General features: G+C 39.9%; 1 protein-coding gene across 5 annotated transcripts; it reads left to right on the forward strand.

The window, feature by feature from the left end:
* The first annotated feature begins 1348 nt into the window (after positions 1 to 1348).
* homer1b (homer scaffold protein 1b) lies at positions 1349 to 21370 on the forward strand. 5 transcript variants are annotated; one of them, XM_079250934.1, is made up of 9 exons: positions 1349 to 1434; positions 6734 to 6890; positions 9068 to 9199; positions 10900 to 10992; positions 13020 to 13168; positions 18168 to 18324; positions 18555 to 18665; positions 18744 to 18824; positions 18899 to 21370. In XM_079250934.1, the coding sequence occupies exons 1-9, from the start codon at positions 1430 to 1432 to the stop codon at positions 19088 to 19090; spliced, it is 1077 nt and encodes a 358-aa protein (XP_079107060.1). In that variant the 5' UTR covers positions 1349 to 1429; the 3' UTR covers positions 19091 to 21370. The 5 variants fall into 5 exon arrangements, with proteins under 5 accessions (XP_079107060.1, XP_079107062.1, XP_079107061.1 ...); XM_079250936.1 differs by lacking the exon at positions 1349 to 1434 and adding an exon at positions 6378 to 6461; XM_079250935.1 differs by lacking the exon at positions 1349 to 1434 and adding an exon at positions 6383 to 6638.
* The last annotated feature ends 549 nt before the right edge of the window (positions 21371 to 21919 follow it).

A 21919-nucleotide genomic window follows, 5' to 3' on the forward strand; every position in this document is an offset into this window, starting at 1 on the left:
AGATAATAATAAATCAGTTCTCTACATACTGATATTTGTATGAGATGGCTATCGTTTGGGAATGAAATTGGGTTAAGTCACCTTTTCCTCTCACCCATAAGCTGTATGAAGCTACTATTAGTGCATGTTACTGACAAGGTAGTAAAAAAGAAAGAAAAAACCGCTTAGTCTGACCCCATACAAGAGCAGAGAATACGAAATAAATCTGATATTGGTTTGAAAAATAATCATATAGTTCTTAGAAAAGAAAAAAAAAAGCTTATTCTCTGACAGACAAATGAATAACTAGGTTATTGACCTATGTGTCTTTAATAATATATGTATATATGTATATATATATATATATATATATATATATATATATATATATATATATATATATATATATATATATATATATATATATATATATATATATATATATATATCTTTGATTGTCTTGTTCTTTTTTTTAGATAATTTGCGATAAAAGAAAAAAGGGTTGTGTTGTTCGTCACCTTTTTGCAGTCTGCTTGGCGGACTTCGTGAGTGTGTTACTTCTCAACAAACTTCAACAAAAGCATTCAGCGATGATCGGGCCCCCGGGGCCCGATGCCAAGTGACGTCACTGCGGAGGATGGTGTGTGACGTTAGCAGTTCAATACTGACATGAGCTGAGTAGGAGGGAAGCGGATGCAGCATCCAGATGTGGTTGGGGGGCGGGGTGCAAATAGGGGTCTGTACATAGAATTAGATCAATAAGGCACACACGGCTGGATAACGTGTGCGAGTGTGTCAACATAAAAGTAGCAGGACATTGTCACGTGATTATTTGAAGGAGAAAAAAATAGCGTGGAAAATATGTTGCAGAAGCACAATAGATTACTTTATTAGGAAATGCACAGCTAATAAAGAGAGTGTGGAAAAGCTGGAGACTGGATGAGAGAGTGGGGGTGTAGCCTGTGAGCCTATGGTAATAGGCTATGAAGCAGAGAGGGAGAGACGTGGACAGTGATGCTGCGCGTTATCTGCTCACTAAATGAGGGTTGTCTTTCCCAGTTCAGGCAACAGGGCTTCTCCACCCTTCTAGCGAGGATCTGTAATTTACACGACAACAGCAGGGCGCCTGTCGGATCTCCATCATCTGCACTGGATCTAACACAGAGCTTTTACCGCTGGTCCATCACCAAACGCTCAGCGCCAGAGGAGAAGGGCGCATTATCCTGCCATGTGCAGAACGACATGTATGTGTGATTTCAAGCGGTGACAGAGGTGGGAGGAATGGAGCAAGTGTCAACAAATTGCTACAAACCCACATACGGTGATACAACGGAGGCTGTGGTGTAGAGAGAAGACCTTCATATACGCAGCAGCTAATTCTCCAGATTCATTTTTATTGCAAGAGGAAAAGGATCTGTGGCCAGGTGCCGCTTTTATTTCAACCTCAACAATGGGGTAAGTGTGATTAATATTACTCCCCAGGCTAAAGGAATTCATTCCCCCTCTTTTCTTCATACATAGCTGCCTCTCATGGTAAAGTTCCCTGCTCCAGAAACACCACTAGGTATAATGACCTGGCTTAAAAGTATATGTATCCATTTTATATAAATCGTTTGGTCAATCCATGTTAAAAATGGTTGTATGAAGTGTTTTTTCACGCCAAAGCAGTGATGTACTCCACTATAAAATTAAGACATTTATAATGGAACAATCAACTGATTTTCATCTCTAAATGTGGATGATTTAGTTTATCTGGGAAAAGGGCCTGCATTTTTGGCTCAGATTGCTTGACAGTGAACACATATGTTGATGCAAAAGTTCATTATCAAACTTTCTGAATCAAAGGATTCAATTAATGCACTTTGTGTCCCAAGATGATACTGTAACTACCCATTAGTTTTGGATGTGTGCATCAAAATGAAGCCAATTTTAAACTCTCTGTAGCTCCTTGTCTTGATTTATGCAATAGAAAAAGACACAAATGCAGGTTTTTCAAGGTGCACCACAAATACTTCTTATGTAATACTGACAAAGCACATGTGCAACAACAGCAACATTTCATCTGAAATATTGTCAGTCCAGATAGCAGTTTGATGAACTGTACACTCTGTTCTTCATCCTGCGCTACAGGGTTAAGAACAGTACAACACTTAGAGGAATGTCAGGGAAGCTGCACCAGGCTCTAGTGACAGAAAGCAGCTTTCTGTCGCTATGGCAGCGGATCTTACACATCCCCAACCACAGGCACCCATAAGTGAATCACCCATAAGCCAAGTGTGCACGCAGCACTCCTCATTTGCATGTCCCCTAACCATGAGCTCAGCGGTCTGTTTCCCTCACCAAGCCTGCCGTTCATTAACTGCTGTCTCCTGCGGTTCATTGTGATTAATTACTCGGCAGGATGTTAACAGTATGGCACAGGCATGGCGTGATTTCAAGGCCTCAGCCAAAACTCCTGCATTAACTATTTACAATCCTCCGGAGGCCTCCCAGTCGCCCACTCTACCTTCCTACACTGTGGGCATCACATCATTCAGCCATGTCCCACTCAGCTCCAGCTATTTACTGGGCTCCACCACACTGGTGACTAAGTTACTGTTATGCAACAGGCTCAATGACTCAATTGATCTAAATGGGAACATTTTGTTAACTGTGATTCAATTTACTTTGCTGCTTATAGTGTTTGTAACTAAGTCTGAATATGTGCAGCTGCAGATAAAATAAAAAAGAAGATATATCTGCATAGATCTATTGTCTGGCTGCCTGTTTAGCAGTAATGGCACAGACAGTCACATTTCACTTCCGGCTTTTGGCTCAGTATCAAGTCTATTGTGGTTTTAATGGCAATGGCACAACAGTGGACAAAAACCTGGAGATGCTTATCAATACTCTCAGCCTTATCTCTTCCTCTTGCAAATACAATCAAAGTACAGACAGACACCTTCTCTCTTTTTGTCTCTGTTTGATTGAGTATGTAAGAGTGTGCGCATGAACACATCTTAGGTCATCTAACCACTCACAGCAGATGGAGCAAATGGGAGCTTTCTTACTCTACCTTAAAGACGACATGCTTCAAGATCTACTCAGATGTGTTCATGAAAGTGTCTTGAAATGAGGGCAGAGAGATACGGTGGAAGAGGTGAAAGGAAAAGTGAGATCTCAGGAGACTGACTCAGTGTTTCATTACACTTCTGTTTCATTGTCGACATTTGCAAAGAGAGAGGCAGCTGCACTGTTTAAGGGGGACACATTAAAGTAGAAAATAGAATACACTTTTATGAATTCTAAAATGAGGAACATGGGCAAGCTGTTTGGTTATACTGCGACTCTCTAGTGTGTTCACGTCTGTGTGTCAAACCCCAGAAGTAAAAGAGTCACTGAATGCAACACCTGTTGCCATTCCTGGAGTTGCAGAGCTGTGTGTGCCTGTATGTGAACATGTTTGTGGTGTGTATGTGTGTAATAGTTAGTTCAAACAGTTGTGGCTGTATCCACAAATTTTGCACAATTCTTTGTTGAAATAATGAACCATAAAGGACGGGGACTATAACTTTGGTAGCCTGGTAACGCTTTGTTGGCCAGGAACTTATTCTTTGACTTTGCATATGAAAACTTGCCTGAGGTTTTCCCTGTGGTACCATCGTCAGCAAGGACAAGCTCCTTACAGAAACCACCTTTGTTTAAATTAAACCTATAGTCCACGTATGTGCAGGGTGTTGGAGACAAAAGACTGTTCATAAAAATACGTCCCAATGAAAATATAAAAAAAGGTCTAAATCTTTTCGAGGGTCATCGTACATTCTCCCTTCTTTTTTTCTAATAATGTTCACAACCGCTTGCCGTGAAGATGTAGATGCACAGCGACTTCACAAGCTAAAAGTACTGATTTTCCTAATTATATTTCACACTGCAAACAGAGTCTCTGAATGTTTTCACCCTTGAAGCAAACACATTATTAGCAGGTCAATGACAGCCCAAAACACAGTAGCTACCCATAGGTTTAGGATTTAATCATCACAATTTCTGATAGTTGCTTCCACACACTATCAATGGCTTCACACTCGCCTCAATTTTAAAACCACCACATTAGAAACAAAAATGAAAGATTACATCAGTATTTCATTTTTACCCTGATTTTACTGATCCTTTAAGTTATAATCCCCCCGCCTGATGGAAGCCAATATGTCCTTTTTAGACCACCTTCCACAGACAGCTTTATTCAAATTTGCTTAAATGAAATCACTGTGATTGTATGCACATTAAATCCAGTTTTGACGAGCTGTTTCAGTCCATGTCCTCATCACATAAGTAAAAAACCCATTCAGGGCATCAGTAGAAGTGAAGGAGTATCTTGGAATCACAAATCAAAATAGTAACTAAAGCAATATTCAAATTTTCTTGAATCTAAAATACCATTTTAAATTAATCATCTCAAGTTTACATATCACTTAAGCAGCCATTTGTCCACCACCGCCACCACCCTCATCATCCTCCCACAGAAGTCAGTAATATATCCAACATCCCACTCATGTAGCTTCATGTGATCTCCCCTAACTTTCCCTCTTGTTGTGCTCCTCAACGTGCAGATTGCAGCAGCACACAGCATAGCTCACAGAATTTCTTGCACCACACTGTGATGCAGTTTGGAGCTCCCCACTCCCTTCGTCTTCGTCTTCTTCTCCCAGAAGATGGGTGAATACCTCAGTGCTCAGGCTTCTTCTACATTCATCACCTCCTCCACATTTTCCTCATCCCTTCTTTTTCCTCACTTTTCTGTCACTCTTTCTCTTATTCTGCCTCTCTCTGTTTTAACATTCACGTTCCATCAGCTGCCCTTGTGTCACGCCGTGTACTCTGCATGCCAAACACCTCCTGCTCCTCTTCCTCCTCCACTCCCTCCTCCTCCGCTCTGTTTTCTCCTTTACTTGACACCCTTTTTATTCCATTTCTTGCGCAATCTTTCTTACAGTTCATACAGATTTCTTTGATAAAACCTTTACCACCAGAGGGTTAACACATGTTGAGCTGACCTTTAAGCAGTCCTATAACTGCAAACTATATGATGCTCTGGTATGATGGCTCTGATACATGTTTTTAATGTGTCTCTTCTTTTATGAAGCAAAATTAAAGAGCAAATGAAGAGCAGCATTGAATTTTAATTGCATCAGCTCATCATTTATTTTATTGGCTTTTTTAAAAGTTCAGTTGTAGGAGTAAGCGCTGCTTTTTTTTTGACAACTGGTGGGTGTCGTTTTGGATGAAAACTGGTTGGCACAGGCGTCCATGTAAAAATGAAAGCTCAAGAACACTCTGTTTGATACAAACACAATCAAGCAACAAGAACAGCACTATTTTCCGCAGTTCCATGAAAATTATGCAATGAAAAACGCTGCCAGTTGCCAAGCGGCTATTCCACAGATCATACAGACAGGCTGTGCTTGTATGATGTGTACTGGAAGAGAGTCGAAATGACTCACAGCACCGCCACTTACACTGCTGTCGATGATTATGATAATTCGCACGCAGCACTCCACAAGCAGCTTTGTGGAGCAAAAAAAATCATCCTAGATTCACTCTCTGACTTGCTATTCTCCCATTTCCCTATCATTTCTTTCTCTTTCTGTCTAACATCTTTCCCTGTCTCCTTGTCTTCATGTTTTTTCTTTCTTTCCCAGTCTTGGCTAATCACACACAGGAGGGGTGCTGCTGTTGAATTTTAATATTCATTTATACAGCAAGCCTTTGATGTCCCCCATCACCCCCACAGTGCAGTGTAAGCACTTCTCTATCTCGTGTTCTGCCAGCACTGCCAGCCCAGAATATCTCCCTCAGCACCCTGCTTTTTGAGAGAGTGTGTGTGTGTTTGTATGTGTGTATGTACTGACTGTAGATATTACCCAAGAAACCCCAACAATGCTGCAATATATGAGGGCATTGGAAGAGCAAACTGAGGAATCCGAAGGATAAATGAGAAACAGCTGAAGGTGGGGCATCGGTGAAGGGTGAATGGGCATCAAAAAACACAAGGACTTGTTTTTAATGAAAACAAATGGCAACGAATCTTAACACCAGTTTGTGCCACACAAAGGTCAATAAGGACTTAATCCAATTCAACTGGATCTGCTGTGAACTCCCATTATCCACAGACATAAGCTACACAGCTACAAATCTACATAAACAGACATCAATACAGCTTTATTTACAGCATTTTCAACAGATTCATGTTTCGTGTTTATGCATGACGTGTGTCGGTGTATGAAAACTGCAGCTCTGCGGGGTGTGTCTACAGTAGTTAACCATGGCCTACTGTCTATATTTAGCCTGAAACCCTCTCCTTCCCTGTGTTCCCCTGTGTGACCCTCATTCGGAGCTGTAGGCATTCCCATATCTGAGCAGAGAGAGAGACGGTGCTGCCTTACACAGACACACGGACACGGAGAGTTTCTGTTGATAGCCGCATGCATTTAGTGTGCTGGTTTCAAGTAAATAGTAAATATATGAAAATAAGCTGAAGATGTCATTTTAAAGTTAAGTTAGCTTGTTATCCATGCATACAAGACAATTAGTTTATTTAGCAAATCGCAGTGACCTGTATCTGTGGTTTAACCATGGAGGATGGCAAATTAGTAATTAGGTTGCCAGGGCGATCTGACTCTCCTGTAGGCAACAGGGATTTCTGTGCAGGTGGCGGCTTTGGCGAGACACTGGTGCTACGGCACAAAGAAGTTCACAACTTCTTCTTTGTTCCCTTTAGGGAGCAGCCCATCTACAGCACTCGGGCCCATGTCTTCCAGATCGACCCCAACACTAAGAAGAACTGGCTGCCCACCAGCAAGCATGCTGTCACGGTTTCCTACTTCTACGACAGCACACGCAACGTCTACCGCATCATCAGCCTGGATGGCACCAAGGTGAGTGTTATTGTACACCTTGCACTATCAATTTTAACTTCGACCGTTAGGGGTGGTTTTATTAGGGTATGTTTCAGTGTAATTATCACGTTTCATCACCGCCCTCCAGGAGATTTTAGTGTCACTATGATTCACTGTGTGTTAATGCAGTTAATAAGCTCTGCAGTGGCAACTAAAGCACAGACACATCATATAAGATCTCAGATTTGCAGGATGTCTGAAGACTCGGTGGCTCATGTTTCAGTTTGTGAATGCAACTGCTCCATTTGTGTGCCTGTCTGTATTGAGAGTCTACACATATGTGGGGAGATCCAGGAGTGCATTTCTGCTAGATTATGGTGGTAATCAAGCCAGCTTGGCATGACTAAAGGCACGTTAAAGACCCACTGCTTCCACTCATGCATGTTGCATCTGTTACCTTTGGAAAAAGTAGAGTTAAAGCTCAATTATAAAACAGATAACAGAGAGAAGAATGTGAGGCTGAAGAAGATACAAGCTGCAGAACTGTGGAGTTAGTAAACAACAGGGTCATAAAATAGTTGTTTGTGTAATTAGTGATTACATAATATGTGTGGATCATTGGTACAATATTAAAAAACACTACAAAATTTCAGAAGACATGACAACATCTCGAAAAACCTCAACTATGCTTTTAAAATGTAGAAACTGTAGAAACTGTGACAGCATTGTGTTGTGTCTCCTGAGTTGTATTTTATCTCTAAACGAGATAACCTATTATCACTGTGTTGTGTAACATTTCCGCTTGTCTAAAATGTTCTTTTCTGTTTTGTTGTTATGCTTTCCATTTTCTATGTAAAATTTAGTTGCGTAATCTATTTGCCCTTTGTTTTCTGCGTTGTTATTGCAGAATTGTTGCTGTCTTTGTGTTAGGTTCAATGTTGTTGAGCTTTGACAGTCAGCAGAGTTAACGTTTCATATCATGCAGCACACAACCGATAGTTGATCAGTGTGTTGTGCAACAACCACACTGATTGTTTCCCTCTTCAAACACATGTACAGATGCCAAGAGAAATATCACCCATTACACAACACTGTTAATTGATCAGCATGATGTTGTTCTGCATTAGTATTATTAGCAAAGCTGCATTATGTAAAGTATTAATTATAAGAATGATGTCAAATGAATTATTTCTTTAGTTATTTTGTTTGAATAAATGTGTGGAGCAAATAAAACAAAAAGATTGCCACTTCCTCTCAGCACCCTCTGATTGCACAAAGTCACATGTTCACTAATATTCTAAAGCAATTGAACACATTACAAGTGTTACTCAAACAGACTATAAATAGTTTGTTGAAAGCCAGTCAATTGGCAGTGTTGATGCAGTAGTGAATATTTACAGGAAGGCGCCTGATGGACTGAATAAATAAACTAACTGTGTTCAGGAATGGGAAAAAAGTGCCATTCCATGGAAGTGTGTAGCTTACTGATCTGTTTTTAACTGGGAGGGTTTTGCTAATATCTAATTGGAAATTATTGGATTTTAGATATCAAAATTGGTTTTCCCACCCTTAACTTGTTAAACATGTTAAACAAGGTTAAATAGTTATTATTATATACAACTTCTTCAATCATTTATGTTATTCTATCTATCTATCTATCTATCTATCTATCTATCTATCTATCTATCTATCTATCTATCTATCTATCTATCTATCTATCTATCTATCTATCTATCTATCTATCTATCTATCTATCTATCTATCTATCTATCTATCTATCTATCTATCTATCTATCTATCTGTCTGTGTGTGTGTGTGTGTGTGTGTGTGTGTGTGTGCCTGCCTGTCTGTCTGTCTAAAGCTGGTGCCAGTGATATGATACTGATGTAATTACAACATTGAAGAAGTCATATCAGCTGACCCCTTTCAGAACTTAATTTATTCAAGCAAACATCCACAACTGTTTTCTACTTTATCTGATGAAGCAGGAAGCTCTTACATTTGAAGAGCTGCCATGCTTCACAGTTTCAATTAATAAATGCTTGAAGTAGCCCATTGGTTGTCACACTGGTTATAGGAAAGAACTGCATAAACAATAGCTATTGTGTTAATTGGTTGTACACACATACATACATATAACTCTCTCAGTTTGATTACACATGCACACCTGATTAAGGTGGTATAACACAAAAATAAATGGCTTGGCTCTCTTTCAGGCAATAATCAACAGCACCATCAGTCCCAACATGACATTCACAAAGACATCTCAGAAGTTTGGCCAGTGGGCAGACAGTCGAGCAAACACCGTCTACGGACTTGGATTCTCCACTGAACATCATCTGGCTAAGGTACAAACCCCATTTACCTTTCCAATAACTTACACTCCAAACACAAACCATATTTACTGTACTTTCCACATCAATCTCAGGGAAGTTTCTGGTTTCCTCCTCTGCTCCTGAATCCCTGACAGAGTCTTTCATTTCAGCTCTCTTCTCTCTCCAGCTGCTTTCCCCCAAACTGCATTGGCTTGCTTGACGGCTCCTCTGATGGGGAATTTTTCAGTGTGTTGATAAAAGTTATGTACACAAGTGTGCTCACTTGTGACGTAGTGATTTCTCACCTCTGCAGTGTGATTAAGCTACATTGTTAACAAGAAAGGCTCACAGCACCCCAATTGTCAGAACAGCACACACTCACACAATAAAACCAACCCAACATCACAGATTCAGCCTCTATGTCAAAAAGGGGGAAAAAACAAGGATGTTTACATTTCTTTATATTAAAAACCAATTGAACATATTTCGTGCTAGACTTTAACAAATCTTTTTTGTTCTTTTTGGATGAGGACTTCTTTTGTCTTAATGTCTGAAAATCTGAAAAAGTCATTATTTGCTGTGGCAGTTATTTGCAAAGGAAGTATACGTCTGGATGTCACGAAATCTGATTGGGTTCTTGTATAAATGTCATCTTTTCTTTTGTCCTTTTAAAATTTTGATTAGATGTACATAATAGAAAACAAAAATTGGGTTTTACATAAATAGTAATGTAAGGAATCCAATTAAAGTTAAGTTTATCATAAGTTTACATTTTTGCCACAAAATAAGCATCAAATGGAGCAAAATTATATACTATGTACTAACTTTAAAATGTAGAAGGTTGGGTTTTTAATTTGCTTATTTAGGTCAGTAATAATGATAACATGAACTGTTAGAAGGATCAATATGCAGGTTAGCCAACAGTATTTTCTCTGTCTGAAAGTTTTAATAATCTAATTCACTTCTCAGATAACGACTGGGCCACACTCTTGCAGCACTTAAATTCAGAGTTCCTGCATTTAGATCACTGTTGCTAAACTATTTTATTCCATGGAAGTGAAATGATATTGAGTTACTTTTTGCAACTCCACTAATGGCAGTCACAAGACCGGCTCCAGCGGAGTCTTCAATTAGATTTCCTCTCCTCTCAGCCCTCTGCAGTACTGTAGACTGAATTACTCTGTAAAAGTGTGGGAGCAGTGTGAGTGATGAACCCCACCCTAAAGGGACACAGCAACGTGTTCTTCTGACTTTTTGAGAGCCTGTGATTGCCCCTTCGTCCCCCCCTCTAGCTAAGGGGGCTGAGCTCCAAGCTAGGATGTATCGATGCACTGGACTAAAATAACTCTGAAGATCAACTGCATGCACTGACAACTTCTGATTATAGGAGAGCACAATTATACACTACAGTTTGCTATGTGTGTGTGTGTGTGTGTGTGTGTGTGTGTGTGTGTGTGTGTGTGTGTGTGTATGTGCATGTGTTTGTTTGTGTGAAGAGGGAGGTAGATATTTGCAATGTAAAGTTTACAATTGAAACCCTTGTTGTGAAGAATTATGAGTAATACTTCCAAGTTCAACTGCAGGTGGTCAGGTGACAACAGTATCTTTTTATCCTTGAAAGCTGACCTATTATATTTTGATCTATACTTATATCCCACACATGGCTTTACTGAGCAGATTAATCCCCACACCGTGTGATTTACACACCACACTGATCATTCTTCTGTGTCCAGTTTGCAGAGAAGTTTGCAGAGTACAAAGAGGCAGCACGGCTTGCTAAGGAGAAGAGTCAAGAGAAGATGGAGATGGCCACATCTCCTTCTCAGGTATTTTACACTTCTCACTCTAGTATCATCATTCCTGTTTGTGAATTGTGTGACAGATGGTTAACAAACTGAACGGGCACATTCAGTAAGGAGGAAACAAAAGATAGGGAAAAAAACAAAAAAAACACAGATTTTATAGGTATTCAAATAACAACTGTTTTTTCATAAAAAAAATAAGCTACTTAGTGTAAAATGTCAGTTTTATAATTATCATTGCACTTTATTTCTGTTAATGCAACTATATGTCAGTATGCAATTCACTGTTGAAGCTTTAGTCTGTAAAGAGTTTTAGTCACATGTTTAGTAATAACACGGTCACTTCCAACCTTTGTGTCTGGCTTTTCCAGCTTGTTAAAGGGCAAATCTGACTTCATTTTTTAAGTTAAAAACTAATAATAATCATTACGTTACTTAAAAGGTTCATTGTGCAGAAATAGCTATCATGGGTAATGAATGTACAGATTAATGTTCAAAACTACCGGTTAAAGATGTAAAAATAATCTTACCATCAACATACCATATCACATCAACATATAAAATTGAAAATACTAGTGCCTCGAGTTTCTTTTTTTTTCTTTGTTTTTTTAGTTATTTGCAGTAAGTAAATGTAAATTGTTGACTGTTACAGCAATGTGGCATAAATAATGAAAGAACAGAAGAACCCATTATTTTCTTTTAATTTTCAGAAGTAAAAAAAAGGGTTTTGTGGGAAAAGAAATGCCCTAAATTTGTAGAATAATACAGCAGTCGTTGCACCATGGACTGAGTCTGAAAGATGAGCTAACCTGCTTTATGTACAGATCTGCATTATTGCATGACTTAAAGGACTTAGGACTGCATTATTGCATGACTTAAAGGACTTAAGTCACATTTTAGTTTAGAACTTAGGACTTAAGTCACATTTTAGTTTAGAAAACTTAGTCAATAAACTATTTTGGTTAATTTTCTTCTTATATAACCACTACAAGTATTAGAAAATTAAAACTGCTGCTGAGTTACCATAAATCCCAATCCTGTACTGCTATGCTGCAGCCCGCATGGACTGATATCCTACAGGCCTACAAGAGGTTATCTTTCAGTGAAGCCAAAAGGACAGCTTCATTCTCACCAGGAGCTGAGAGAGGGGTGGGGGTGGGGGGAGCTGGGGACTTGCACACTGGCCACAACAGTGTGATATGGCAAAAACAGAGACAGGCTGTAACTGTGAAGGCTACAGCCTTGCTGACACAAGCCTGCAGTGAACTGTAGAAGCTGTCTGCTCTGTTCAATCGCTGATACTCAGGGTTTCACCCACATGCCAGCTGGCTTTCTTCTAACCTCCAGATTTCTCTTTTCTCTCCTCTAAATGAGCAGAAAAATATTTGTGGTAAAGTATTTCATTAAAACAAGATGAGAAGACACAGAACTAAACACTATATGATGGTCCCAACAGGCCAGGTCCCAGTAGAAATGCATCATGAATAGATATTAAATGATATACTAATGGATGTGGAACACAGAATGTAAAAGCGGCTATAATCTCCCTCTTATCTTTCGCTTCCTTCTTACCCATTAGAGGCATCCAGGCAGTGTCATTGTGCGACTGTATTGTGCTCAAATCCAGAGTCTTAATAGCTTTGTTTTATGTGAGTGCAGCAGCTAAATGATTTGTCTGTTGAATGATTCTGTGGTTGTATGGGATATAAAGATAAGAATTAATCTGTACTTCTGTAATTTTGCAAGCTATTTTAATGGCCTATGGGAATGGGGAATTACTTACGACCATGTACAAATCTGCAGCAGCACAACAACATGAGTTTTGTCATTGTTAGACATTCTGCAACATCACCAAATACACAACGTCTTTGTACAACTTCTTATGTTAGTAAAAAGTTATAAATACTGATAATTGGCTAAACAATCAATTGATATTATTTATTTAACAATTTTATGGAAAACCAAAGTCAGAGATAAAATTTGTGCTGTATAAACAAGCCCTTTTGAATTGAAAGGTCTGACATTAACTCTAAAAATGTGTTCCTATGCAGGAGTCTCCAGCAGGTGAGCTCGCTTCACCTTTGACCCCCGTGACTCCGCCCATGGAAAATATAAACGGCACAGATGAGATCTGTGACACGACTCCCAACTCGGACTCCCGTACAGAGCCTGCTCAGAATGCCCTGGCCTTCGCACACAGGTACATCCTTACTGTGCTGTGTTCACTGTCTTCCCAATTTTGATCTTAATACAATGATACAATTTACTTTTTCACACAAGCAATGCTATAATAAATTGCTAAACACTGATTCTTGTCTGTTGTTCATCTGTGGTACGGATCTACTGGCTACTCTTCTCCTCTGTTTTTCTTTTTGTCTGCGTCCACCTTTATAAACGTTGCATGTTGGCATGTTGGTAACGGCTGTCTATTCACCGCTGCTCTCTCGTGCTTTTTCCCCTTCTAGGGAGCAGCTTAAGACTTGTCGAGTCTGCTCTTTCTGATAGGAATGTCAGTGCAAGTCCAGAGTACCGCAACACCATGACTACAAACATAAAACATTTTCAGGCCCAAAGTTTTCCAAAAATACGTGCCTGGTTGCAGATCAGCAACAGGAAGGGTGCTTAATGTTCTGTCTGATTAGAAACTAATCAAAAAGTTAAAACAAGAACAAAAGTAAAGAAAGCACAGTAAAACTCCAGTGAGTAGGACTTTTTTTCTGAGATTATTTATGGTATTCTCAAACTGTCGCTTCATGTGGACCAGGAAGAGATGTAACTTGGAGTGTCTCTAAGAACTAATGATCTATTCAAGTCATTTTGTTCAATCTGAGCATGTTCTGTGAGGAGCTCCCACATTTCTAGTTATATGTATGCCAACTGCAATGCAATAATATAAATGCAAATTTAAATCTCTTGTCTGAGAAGGTGCTAGTGTCACCTCTGTGCATGAACCACTACTGTTGTATACATTTCTCTTTGTGTCTAGTTAGCAGACTCAGTATTAAATGGATCATTTGTGTCCCTTGTGATTTCTAAATCTGATTTATATACAGCAGTCTGTGTAGGTTAAAGAAGTCAAAGTGCCATAAAAATATTTTGATGTGTACAATGGCTTACTGAAAAGGTGCGGTTGTGAGGTTCATTGCCAAAAAGGTGTCGACGAAGCGTTTATATAAGACTTATGTAACTCAATGTGGGTAGTGGGAGGCACGAAAAGAGCAAGACAGACACAGAGTGTGTGTGTCAGAGAAGGACGTGCATTGTATAAAGTATACATGAGTCACTGATACCTAAACATTCACCAACAGCACACGCTATCACTGCAGTAAATGAACTGAAAAGATGGGAAGGGATCAGTTTGGGCTGTTTAAATGAGTGGTCTCTAGTAGTAGATTCTACACTCGTTTTTTGTTTGTTTGTTTGTAAAATATCTGTAACTTGTGCCTATTTAATTATTTTTCATGGCTGAGATTAATTTTAATTAAAGATATGAATCTGGCTGAACGTATGATCATTCTTTTATTGGTGTCTGAGTGAAGTAGCTTCATCTTTTTATATTTTTTCCTCTTCTTTTATACTTATGAATCATTATGTGGAGCTCTTCAGAGACATTTTGCGGTATTCTAGAAAGATCTTCAGAGTATATGCTTAGAAATCCTTGCAACATGATGAACTTTGTAGGGCTGCACAGATTTGTACAGTGAGAGCGATATATAGACACCCACTGCCTGCTGCAGCCCTGCTGCTGATGTGTCTATTAATGCTGCATGCGTGGGAGACGGGGTCGACTCTTGGCATTCAAATGGCAAGTGTGGACATAATGAGCAGAACCTGACACATTTTTTCAGAGGCATGTGCGATTAGAGTAGAAGCAGGGATCATCCTCATATTATCCCACAAAACTCTCTTTTTGTTTTCTCCTGCTCTATGACTCGCACATCCTCTCACATTTATCAGCTTTTTTTTTTTTTTTAACCAGCCTTGTATGTTTAAGTATTTGTTAAATTATATACACCAAAGGGACAGAATGAAATGTTTGGAGAGTGTGTGTGTATTTTAAGAGGATTCACACTTAATAAGACTGCAAACACCTGCTCAGACAGGTGTTTACTGTTTTTTATAAGCAGACCTTCCCTGTGATTTTGGCATGTCTTTCGGACATTTGTTTTGAATTAAATGATTCGTGTCCATAGGGTATATAGCACACTGCTGCTTAGCAGGTTTATGTAGGCAGGCATGTGTGGGTGCAGAGGACAGATGAGAAGAGAGGAGGATGAAAGATAACATGGCTGTGTGTGAATTTCTCACATCATTTGTAGGCGTGTTTGGCAGGTCTTCAACTGATCTATTTTGAATGGTTTTCTGAATATTGTGAGACCTTTCATTGGAACAGGTATGGTTGTGTGTGAATGGTCTTTTAGTGTTGGAGGATGTAGGCACCAAGTCTGTGGGTTTGTGGTAGGCTTGTGTGATTGGAGACGGTGGCAAAGTCTCCTCCTTTTCTCCAGTGCTGCCATGGCAACTGCTTTGCCTCCCTAGTTCTTGAAGGATTGTGTGAGGAGGAAGAACCTACCTGACAGTGAACAGCGGTCAGGACACAAGAAGCACCCAGGAGAGCTGTAGAGAAACCTTTGTGTGTCACGCATGTTTACACAATGTGCTTGATGGTTTTATTGAGTATGGAAAGAAAATTTGACCTGCCATTTAGAAGTAGTAAAACACAAAACACACGATTGATATTTTATTCAAGACTTACGATGCATATGTACAAGTTATGTTTCAACAACACCAACAGCAAGAACCCCCCCCCCCCCCCCCCCCCCCCCCCCCCCCCCAAAAAAAAAAAACCAAACAAAAAAATAAAAACAAGGCAAAGACTTAAAAAACTAAAGACAAGATTTTGTTTCTGCACTGGCTTGACAGTTATATTGTGGACTGAAAAACATTTTTAAAAAATACTGTATATATTTAAATATGAATAAAATGCAGAAGCTATTTTTTCTAATTCACTATCCCACTATTTGATTTTGTCCTTATAAAATTCTCACACTTACACACGCTGTTTTAATAATGACATATTTTCCACTATAAGTAGTTCAGTAATACCACGGCAGCTAACTTACCCTCTATGTGTCTTTGTCTTTGCTTTGCTGTCCTCGGTGAGAATTGTGCTCAGGTGTCCCCCTGAAACCTCGCAGTCAGACTTATTTAATGAAGACAAACACCAGTGTCAAACCAGCTTGACTCTTCTCTTTCTTCTCATTCTCCCTTTGTCGCTCTCCCTTGCTCTCTCCTCTTGTCTCCATCTTCACATCTTGACGTCTTGCTTGCACTCTGGCTCTCTGAGCTGGTGTGTGGGGTTTATACATTGGCGAGGCGGCAATGCATGCCTTGGTGGCAACGCTCCTCTGTCTGTATGACTACGCCTGTGTGTAGTTGTGTGTCAGTTGATATGTGCATGTGTAGGATGAAGTGTCGTCTTCCTCCTATGCGTCACACATGCAGACACTCTTGCACTCACAAAAGGGGTGGCTGTTGTATAAGAACCAAAGGCGCTGTGGGAGTCCAGCATGAAATTTATCTGGGCTTTCTCTCTTTCACACTTCACAGAGTGGGTGTTATAGCATAGTGGAGTGATGCTGCAATGTGTGAGGATTTGCAGTGGGTTACAATACGTGTGTGTGTGTGTGTGTGTGTGTGTGTGTGTGTGAGTGTGATAGTGAGTGGGTGGAACACAACTTTATGACTGTAACAGGTCAGAGAGACCCTTAGCACCTCTTGAGTGAGCTAAGCTTCCTTTTGTGATTTTCTGTGTTTGCACCACTGTCAAGAGCTACCATGCAGTATGTGGGAGTTGGAACTCCTTTTCAAAGATATTCGATTCAGCGCTGGTACTCTAAAAAGATTAGGTTTCATGCAGTCCCCTGCCAAACTTAAGACATTATCTGCAAGGCATGGATTGGGCATTACATAAATTTGAAATGACTCCACGTTGTGCATATATCTGACAGAGGAGGTGCACAATGCAAACACTTCCATCCAAAAAGTTGTATTTACTTATGGTGTAGCAGTATTTGCATTTATGTATACAATATGTAGTAATAAAGAAACCACAAAATGTCAAAACATTCTTCTGTTATTTATATCACTTTTTAAATCTAATTTATATTTATAATTTACATAACTGGGTATGCACGTGGTTCATGCTTGTCGCATGGTCACACTTGCAGGTTGTTTGTGTGTGTATAGGTTTCAGACACTTGGAACAAACAGAATCTAATCCAATCAAACCAAACTGAACCATGCAGAATTAAACTAAATCTAATTAATAATGTAATGGATTTCAAGTGTCACACCAAACTGAAAACACTCAGAAATCCCATGTCCTACACCAGTGGTCACCAACTACGCTCCTGCAAATTTAACACCTTGCAAATTTCAGTGTTTTCCTGACAACATACCTGACTCAAATCAGTAGCTCATTAACCAGCTGATACAGAAGTTGACAACAAGTTGCTGAGCAACCTTTTCATTTGAGTCAGGTGTGCTTTAACAGAGAAACTTCAAAAGCAACAAGATGGTAGATCTCTGTGACTGGAGTTGGTGACCACTGCCCTACACCAACAATGATGAGTCTACCCTCCAGTAACGCCGGCATCCCAGCCAGCTTGGACCTTTACCAGCTTGCATGCCGAACCATGAGATCCAAAGAGGTCCTCTACTGCCCTCCACTCAAATTAATAACTCCTGCAACGGGATGCTGTGTGTTGATTGCTACTCAGTGCTTAGCACAATCAACTGTATGAAGCTAAATTAAAGTGGCATGGGATTTGCACAGCACAAAGCAGGTTTGATTACCACCCAGTTGCCTGTCTACCAGGTAAATGTGACATTAGAGCATGTGAACCACAGCCTCTTCTTTTTTTCACCAGACTTTAGTTTCTTTCTTCTGGCTGTGAGACTGCAGCGATGTCCACTGTACATTTCTATTCTAACCCAGTCTGTTTTATACTAAATATATTTACACTTGTTTAGTTGCATCCAAGTTTAGAAGATTTACACCAGAACTCCTGCAGTTGCTGATTTGATGTTGTTAATTCCCTGTTTACAACTAACATCCCTAAAAATTAGTATTTCATTTTGGGAAACTGACAGCATGTACTGTAAATTATGTACAATATATTTTTTTTATTCTGCAGCCCGGCCATGACTAAACACTGGGAAGCTGAGCTGGAGGCTCTAAAGGGGAACAATGCCAAGCTAACGGCAGCTCTGCTGGAATCCACAGCCAACGTCAAACAGTGGAAACAGCAACTGGCTGCCTACCAGGAGGAGGCAGAGAGATTACACAAAAGGGTGAGCAAAGCGAGCACAGGAGTGCTTGTTTGTTTTCATGTGTGATTAAATCACTCTGATCAAACAGGAGCACTCATTTGGAAGGGACAATGTGAAGTCAGGATGAAAGGATGGGAGAAAAAAACAGGAGAGAGTTAAGGGAGATTAAAGACATGGCAGGTTGGGAACTAAACTGAGGTCCATGATTCTGTTATGCAAATCTGAATAAAAATGGCCATGTTGTTTTGCAGGTGACGGAACTTGAGTGTCAGAGTAACCAAACCCCGGTGATCAAATCCCAGAAGACTGAACTCAACCAAACCATTGAGGAGTTAGAGAATACGCTACGAGATAAAGAAGAGGTGTGTTGCATGTGCATAAGAAGGAATGAAAATCAGTCTGGAGTTTTTTTTTTTACACTCTTCTTTTATGCTCTCCAGGAAATGGAAAAGTTGAAAGAAGAACTAGAAAATATGAATGACCTGATGGAGCAGAAAGACACTCTTACTCAGAAGCTTGAGGTGAGCCACATATCCCTGAAAAGACCAGTGACGTTCCCCCTTTTGGCATTAACACACTGTCTCACTGTCTACAGGAGACAGAGCTGCGCAGTCGGGTGCTTGAGGAGCAGCTAGCAGGAGCTGAGCAGCGGCTGGAGGAGAACCAAGAGGAGCAGGAGAATTTTAGGAAGAGCCTGCGGACACTATTGGAGCTGCTTGACGGCAAGATCTTTGAGCTGACAGAGCTCAGAGACACCTTGGCTCGGCTCATAGAGGAGGCCAGCTAGGGACAGAGGTTTTTAATCTTCATATGAGCCATAATTTACTTACACCCCCTGATGATCCACACTGATCCTTCTCATCATGCCTCCCTTCCTCATACACCCACACACATTCAAATTGAGACATTGCACTGCCCACATTCATACCTTGCTCACGAAGGGCAGCTGATTCCCCGTTTTTACCTTGCAGGCATCGAGTTCCTATCAACTGCAAACACTCCTGTGGTTCAAGATGACGCAGGGACTACCTCAGCATGAGCTTTTATTGGCTGGTATAGGCATAACCTTGGTTGAACCAGTTACTCCCGTTGTAGAGACGCTACAACTGCACCCCCCCAAACACACAAACATATATACACGCACGCACACACACACACACACACACACACACACACACACACACACACGCACACACACACACACACACACACTCACATTCTCTTGAGAACTGTGCCTCGGTGCCATCTACTGTTTAACCAGGAGTGCTGCACTCGGCTTGCAACATCACTGTCACACACACATACACACACACACATACATGATCACACACTTTTTCTGTCCCTTGCTGAACTACCCCTCCAGGGAAAATGTTGAAAGTCATGTGGAAATAACTGCTATTAAGACTCAGAGAACTGCGCCAAAGCTGCCAAATCCCCCGAAAAATATTGTCCTCTAACTAACAGATGCTTTGATCCAAAGTGACTTACTGTACAGAGAAGATTTGAACAGAAGAACACATGTTGAAGCTTGGGCTGCCAGAAGAATGTAACTAGGAACAGAGCATTACAGGATGGCTCCCAAAAACCAGTCAGTCTTAGCTTTTTTGGTCTGCTGTGGCATCACTGTTCTCCAGCGTGGATTCCCATGGCTGCTGGTGAATGGCATCTGGAATACTTCTTAAGTGAAAACGAAGGACAACCATCCACTAAAAATCCTACATGATAAATGAGTATTGATTTCTTCCACAGGCAGGAAATTTTATTACAATATTTAAGATAAGAATTCCTGTACTCCGACTGCTTCCTCCATCACAGACAACGGACCTGTCTTCCTGCCATTCTCAGTGTGGCATGTGTCTGAATAAGGTCTGGGATACCTATGTGGCTTTAAAGCACACATAAGTGGGCATGCTTGTATTTGATACATGATTATGCTGTAAGACTGAAGAGACCTTGTTTTTGGACAACAAGGGCCACACGTACACATTGAGTGTTACCAGACAGGCTTTATACAAAACCTCTATCCAACTCTATCAGGTACTCAACTCAGTGGACTCATGAAGATAGGTGAAACACAATTAATTTACCCCCCTCCCAAAAGAAAGTGTACTGCTGTTGACCGCAATACTGTGTGGCAGCCCTGTGTGGTCAAAGTAGTGCATCCTGAAGGGCTTAATGAGTGTCATCTTCATGTCTGTAAATCTCCACCCTCAGTGAAACTGGCCACAGATTGTCACTCCTCACAGGTGAATACAGAACTGTCATCAGTTTCTATTATTTTTTACACAGGATATATAATAGTGACAATATAATTACTGAACTGTATGAAACAACTTTCTACTCATGCCGGCATTGTAAATGAATGGATGGATGGATAAATCAAATGCAGTAACACCCTGCCGTGGCTTATTGTTGTGTATTAACCCACGAGTACCTGAGTCTGTAGGTAAACACTGAAAGCCTCATCTGTATATTTACAAAGCTTAACGACAAAATGTAAACACAAGCAGTAGTCTTATTCATTTTGTACCAAAATATATTCTTGCTGTATAAAGCAGCTCTTGCGCCACTGAAAACCTTCAATCTTCAAAATTTCTAAGAAGCTAAGATGCTATATCTTCACAAGGTGCTGCAATCTTATATTTCAACAGAGCGCCCTGTTTGCACTGTTATTACACTGTTGTAACTCCATTTTATGTCAACAGATTTGCATTTAGTATTAGCACAGTATAATCATGTAGTTTAATTATTTTCGGTAGTTAGTTGCACAGGTTAATACACTGGAATAAGACTCATGTAAAAGGGAATGTTACCTATTTTTTCTGTCTGGTGTAACTTTAAACAGTCGCGTGACAGATGGAATACCTTAATATTAATGCTATTGTTAATGAATGCCTTTGTACAGTAGTGAATAAGAAGCTTTTCATTCTCCTGTTTTGTAACTTATGGTACTTCAATGTAGGTATTATTATTATTGTATTTAGAGGTATGAGAAGACTGGCAATATTTTTGACTATTCAAAGTAATTTTGAACTCATGATATTAAAGACGTACCTCAGGATAACAATGTTTGTAGTCTGGTGTGTGTTCGCAGGTGAGATAATTTGCCAAATGCTGATAAAAAATTAACAGCAGACACACCTGTTGTTGCTTCGGCTGACATAACTCCTTTGTTGAATTTATCAACAGCCCAGTTAGGCTGAAAATACAACTCTGTGAACTGAAAAACACTACAGAAAGAATACTACAGTGACTATGGTTCATTATGAACAAAATTATTCATAGACAACCACTGTTGCTTTACAAGGTTTTATTCAATCTTAAGGGTGAAGTTGTAAATTAAAAAATGAAAGAAAATGACAGGGAAAAAGGCAAAAGGGTATTCTTGGGACATTTTGTCACCACAGTATGGTGTGAAAACAATTGTAATGTTTAATACATCCACTGATTTCAGTAATCATAGTAAATGGTTTCATCCCTTTTTCTTTTATGTCTCTAATTTGATATTGCACATTGTCATAAAGGCTGACTGGTATTCACACATAAGATAACATAGTCAGTTTGCGCAGATAGCAGCAAATTTATCACAAGAAACGGGAAAAAAAAAAAGAAAGAT

This window comes from Telmatherina bonti (genome assembly GCF_933228915.1).
Source record: "Telmatherina bonti genome assembly, chromosome: 13".
NCBI classification, from domain to species: Eukaryota; Metazoa; Chordata; class Actinopteri; order Atheriniformes; family Telmatherinidae; genus Telmatherina; species Telmatherina bonti.

What these genes read in the sequence shown, in the direction of transcription:
- homer1b (XM_079250933.1), top strand. Translation starts at nt 6,588, where the DNA reads ATGGAGGATGGCAAATTAGTAATTAGGTTGCCAGGGCGATCTGACTCT. An exon ending in GCCCTGGCCTTCGCACACAG is followed by an intron (nt 13,169 to 18,167) that starts GTACATCCTTAC and finishes TTTATTCTGCAG; the next exon opens with CCCGGCCATGACTAAACACT. An exon ending in CTCTTACTCAGAAGCTTGAG is followed by an intron (nt 18,825 to 18,898) that starts GTGAGCCACATA and finishes CACTGTCTACAG; the next exon opens with GAGACAGAGCTGCGCAGTCG.